Source organism: Corvus cornix, chromosome 18, assembly GCF_000738735.6.
Source record: "Corvus cornix cornix isolate S_Up_H32 chromosome 18, ASM73873v5, whole genome shotgun sequence".
In the NCBI taxonomy this organism is placed as follows: domain Eukaryota; kingdom Metazoa; phylum Chordata; class Aves; order Passeriformes; family Corvidae; genus Corvus; species Corvus cornix.
Genome location: NC_046347.1, coordinates 9,928,432 through 9,933,466, shown reverse-complemented (window position 1 = coordinate 9,933,466; position 5,035 = coordinate 9,928,432). Strand labels below are relative to the sequence as shown.

Here is a 5,035-nt window from a genome sequence, read left to right as displayed (position 1 = left end):
ACTACATTAGTGCTAAAGAGCTCAGGGAGATTCCAGGCCTTGCTGGGAAAGCCCAGCATGCCTGGACCAGGCCAGTGATTACCAGAAGTGTGAAGATTCCTGCAAATCCCAGTAAAAGGAACTGAAGGGGCAGAAAAGCTTCCTTGCTTGTTTAAATTTAAGGGAAGCAGAGGAACTGGGTGGAAGCACTGAGGTCTGGGAAGCTGCCTCTCTCCAGTTCACATTGTCCGTCCCCTTTTAATACTGGTAGGATTTTACAGGAAATGAGAGATCATAGAATCCCAGAATGGTTTGGATTGGAAGGGACCTTAAATCTCATCTCATTCCACCCCCTGCCGTGGGCAGGGACACCTTCCACTGTCCCAGGGTGCTCAGACCTCCATCCAGCCTGGCCTTGAACACTTCCAGGGATGGGGCAGCTTCTGGGAAAAGCTGGCAGGGAGTGGGAGCCCTCAGATAGTGGGGTGCATGCAGGCCCTTGGAGCCCTGGAGGGTCCTTGCAGGGCAGCTCCCTGTGAACAAGGGACAGTCAGGATGTCACTGTGTGCCCAACAGCTCTGACAGTGACTCTGGCCCTCCCTGTGTGTGACATCAGAGGCAGGATCAGGGCTGGACACTGATCTGGTGCCACTCCTCTCCTCCACTTGGGGCTGAGCCAGGGAGATTGTCCTGCCCTTCCTTAACCTATCAGTGGTAAACATCCTTAGAGGAATTCAAACTGAGTTACCCCAGACTTCCACTCTGATGTCTGTGCTGAGTCTCTGTTGTTACCCCTGCTGGCAGCAAAGGCACATTCTGCACTGTTGTACAGGGGAGCAGGCTCAGGCTGCCTTTTTAAAAAATTCTGCTTAAAACCCCAAGGCTTTGTTACATCAGGTGCTGGTGCTGAGCACCCTCAACCTATTTTGACATCAGAGCACTGAAAGACACTCCAGAACCTGGCAGGGTTGGCCCAAAGCTACTTGGCTGTGATGAGCTCTACATTCTCTCTAGAGTTTGTGTAACATGGAGCACTGAGCATGTTAGGGTTGCCAGTATGTAGTAACATGTGGAAGATCAAGTCAGGGTATAAATAATAAATAACAAATCTGTGTGTTCCCGTCAGTCCCTCTGATTCTACTTCTATTTTGTCTGCTGCATTGCTTGTTATGTTCTCTGTATCCATTCCTTTCTCTGATTTTTCATCATCTGTGATTGGCATCGCTGCTCCCCTCCCATGGGTTCGTGCTGCATGCTTGGGAGTCACTGTGCTTGTGGGACTCCAGTTACTGCATGTGGAACAAACCCCCATCCTTCACACACAGGCAGGAGCTGTCTGTGCCCTGCCACAGGCTGATGGAGCTGGCACAGCCCAGCCTTCTGCTCCTCATCCTCTGCTGCTCAGTCCCCAAAGAGGAAGGTTGCCTGGTACAAGCTGGACTTCACTTTGTGCCACCCAAGAAATTGTTTGTTTCCATGTCTTGTTTCATTTTTTTGGCCATGGCTTCCATGCATTCATCTGTCTAATAAAAATAAATGTAGAAAATGGAAAAAGAACCGAGTTCATCCTTCTCTGTTGTGTCTCAGTGTGTTCGTCCTTCACTGTGCCATCCCTGCGTGTGTGTGTACATGTCCTGTGCGTGCCCCTGCTCTCAGCTCCTCTCCTTGGACACTTGAGCTGCATTTCATTCCTGCTGGGAGTGAGTCCTTGGGAAATGGGAGGGGACGTGGCATGCAGCATGTCCTGTCCTTGTCCAGTCCAGTCTGTGCTTGGGCTTGTCCTGAGGGCTGATTGAGCTGTGCTGGGGCCTTCACAGCCCAAGCCAGGGACACTGGGGGCTTCAGCATGAGATGTGAGTGGTACTAGGAGCCGTCAGGGCTGGGGCTCAGGGTCTGTTCCCGGCCCCGGCTGGTGCCGTGGGTGTGACTTGGTTGTGCTGTTCATAACCAAGATCAGATTCCCGGGATGACAGCCTCCTCCGTGCCCGCAGCTAGTCGTTGTGAGGAATGAGACAAGCTGGTGTCTCCTCCAGCATCCCGGCGGGTGTGGGGCTGGATCTGTCAGCACCCGCGGGGGCTGCGGCAGCAATAACCCCGCAGGCAAGTAGTGACACCTCTGCGCTCCGGCGGTGGGAGGGCAGGGAAGGGGACAGAGCTGCGGGAGAGGGGGACACTGGCACAGGCCCGGCTGGGGTGGCTGTCGCCGCCTCCCAGCTGAGCCCTTCTCTCCTGGCAGCACCAAAGGAGGAGAGGGATTCTCTTCCTGATGAAGCCTGGGGACACCACCCTGGGTGTCACGCCCAGACCTGACCGAGCCTCTCTCCTTTTCCTCCCCACAGCCAGGCCACCTCGCATCCTGCGCCCCTCGCCCGGCTGCCCACGCTGGCCCCAGCACCCCGGCATCGCCACCAGCCGTCCCCCAGGCCCTGCCTTCCGTGTCCCCCGGGCCCCCAGCCCTGCCGCACGGCGCCGCCTGCCCCTCGCCCATCAGCCTGGCCCTGGACAGCACCGCGGCCACCCAGATGGACCCCCGGGCGTCCAGCCCCGGCCCCTGCCCATCCGGCAGCAGGAGGTCCCGCCTGGCTGCCCGGTCCTGGGGCCGGTTCCTCAGGAGGGGCTGCTGGACCTCGCCCACCCTGGCCACGCTGTCGCCCCGGTGCCCGGCTGTGCCCCACGGGAAAGTGCAGCCGCTGGGCGGGCGGGAGCGGCGGCTGCGGCCGGACACCAGGACGGTCAGCAGGTGAGCACCGCACGGACACCTGGACACCCACCCTGGAGAGGGCTCAGCTCCGGGATCGGTCCGGTTTGGGGTTAGCCAGAGGGAGAGGCCCCTGAGAACCTGTCTGACAGTCGCCTTTCCCACACTTGCACCAAAGCCCAGACTCTGAAAGTGTCTCTTCCCTGTCTCCACTCCTCCAGTTTCCCGATGGGAACAGGCCAGGAGCCCATGCTGGCAGTGCCTCTGCTATTCTCACACCTCATGTTCAGGGTGCAAAACCCCAGGTTTTACTTTTAATCCCTGAATTTGGAAAACCTCAGTGTTCTTGAACACTGGTTCAGGTTTGGTTTAGTGATTTCAAGTCAGAGGAGACACAGAAGTGACAAGGGAGGGGAAATCTTGAGAGAGAGTTGCTAAGTGTTTGTCGTTCCAGGGCAGGACGTGTGAGGTGGGGAATTTTTGCCTTGAAAGGCTGCCCCTGCAGGAACCAAACCCTGGCCATGTCCCTCACTAGGAGCAGCATGTCCCTGATCTCGTTTAACCCACCTCTGCTGCTGGCCGAGTGGATGAGTCCACATTATAAATTCCAAAGCGCAAACCTGAGGGCTCCTGCTCCACCTGGCTCTGCGCTCCGGAGCTCTGTCGCACGGCGCTGCAGCTTCAAACGGGTGGCAGTGCACATTCCCTTCGTCCTCCCTCTCCGTGGGCTCATGCCCGGGAGTTTTGCTTTGGGATTTGGGGCTAGAAGTGGGAATCTCAAAGCCGAGCTCGTTCGCCGCCTCGGAGCACATCAAAAAGCGCCGTGTGTGTGATGAGTTTCTCCTTCCCAACACAGCTTCTTCCAAGTCAAAACGGCTGCGCCTTCGGACAGCCGAGCCTGCCCCAGGGGCTGTGGGCCTGGAGAGGACAGACACCGCCGAGCTCGGAAGGGCTCTGCAAAGGAGTTGATCTGCCCCTGGGAGACCCCCACGGAGGAGGGGAGAGCGGGGTAACCCCGACACGGATGCTGCTCCCAGGCCTGAGACCGCAGTGTTTGCTGTGGGTGGCTCAGCACAGTGCTCAGTGCTGTTGGAGAAGTGTGTTAGAGCCATCCTCCAGCACCAGGGACACTCAGAGCACCACAGCCACAGATAAACACCCCCTGGTGTGCCCAGCTGTTTGTGATCCAAGAGCTCCAAGTGTTTCTGGACTGGTTTTCTTTCCTATCTTTGGTGTATTCAGTTCTGCTCATGACAAACTTGTCGATAAACAAGCCTGGTTTCATGCCTTGGAGCAGATGGAGGATGTGTGGGTGATGTCCTGGGAAACGGTGTCTTATCGGAGTTTCTGGCTTGGTCATGAGGTGTCAGCACACTGAACACAGCACAGCTGGAGCAGGGCTAGCAGGGGGTTGTCAGAGCAGGGCTCAGGCTTCAGTGCCAAAACTGGGCTGAGTTTGTGTCCCTCAGCCTGGACCCACCTCCTATTAATTAACAATTTCCAAATTTTAAAGCATGCTGACTGAGAGACAGCTGATTGCTGGGGGAAATGGAGTGCCCCTCAAGAGCAGCTGTGTGCTGAGTGGCAAAGCATCATTCCTTCATCCAAACCAAAACTGATCCCAGAGGCATCAAGGAGTGCAGAGCCCTCCTGCATTAGCTCCAGCTTCCCAGTGCATGGGTTTGAAACCATGGCTCGACCTGGGGAGATCCAAGCCAAACCCCTGCTGGTGTTTTGGGCCCCTCCAAGCAGGGACTGATGCGTTACCACAGCCTGTGCTGATACTGTGAGAGTGTTGGACCGCTGCCTTCCTTGTGTCAGTGTTTGAAGGTGGTTGTTTTATTCCCTGGAGGAATTTCCTTGGTGTGTGTTCTGTGGGTCCCTGTTCTGTACCTTGGCCATGACCTGTGACTTCTGATGTGCTGTTTTGTACTTTCTGATTATAAATGGAGTTTTTCCTGTGTGGCTGGTGTGGTTCCACATGCTCAGTCCTGCTGTGGGATGTTAATCTCTCTTCACACACGCCCACTGCTCCCCGTTCTGAGCTGGCACGTCCCATCACAGGGCAGTTTGGGAAAATCTAGAGGCTGCTTCTGTCTCCAAAGAGTCTTTCCCAGGGGAGCCAAGGGTTGGGCAGGAGGCTGCTGGCCCTCACTGCCCGTGGTGCTCCTCTTGTACAAACACACGTTGGCTCTCGATGGCTTTGCTCTGTCAGAGGGACCTGGTCCTGCTCTGCAGTCACCAACAGTGACACCTGTTACTGATGAGAGACAAATCTGGTGTCTTCTGCAATTTTTGTGTGAATGTTGTTAACTCAGCCAGTCCTGGCAGGACACTGGTGATGTATAATCCAGGAAA

The 5,035-nt window shown here is 56.1% G+C and overlaps 1 protein-coding gene across 1 annotated transcript; it reads left to right on the top strand.

Annotated features, from left to right (window-relative positions):
• Nucleotides 1-1,046: 1,046 nt before the first annotated feature.
• Nucleotides 1,047-4,642, top strand: LOC120410983 (regulator of G-protein signaling 9-like). The gene is made up of 3 exons (XM_039562581.1): nucleotides 1,047-1,066; nucleotides 2,252-2,719; nucleotides 3,534-4,642. Exons 1-3 carry the CDS (start codon nucleotides 1,047-1,049, stop codon nucleotides 3,688-3,690), a joined length of 645 nt encoding a protein of 214 aa, XP_039418515.1. The 3' UTR covers nucleotides 3,691-4,642.
• Nucleotides 4,643-5,035: the final 393 nt, after the last annotated feature.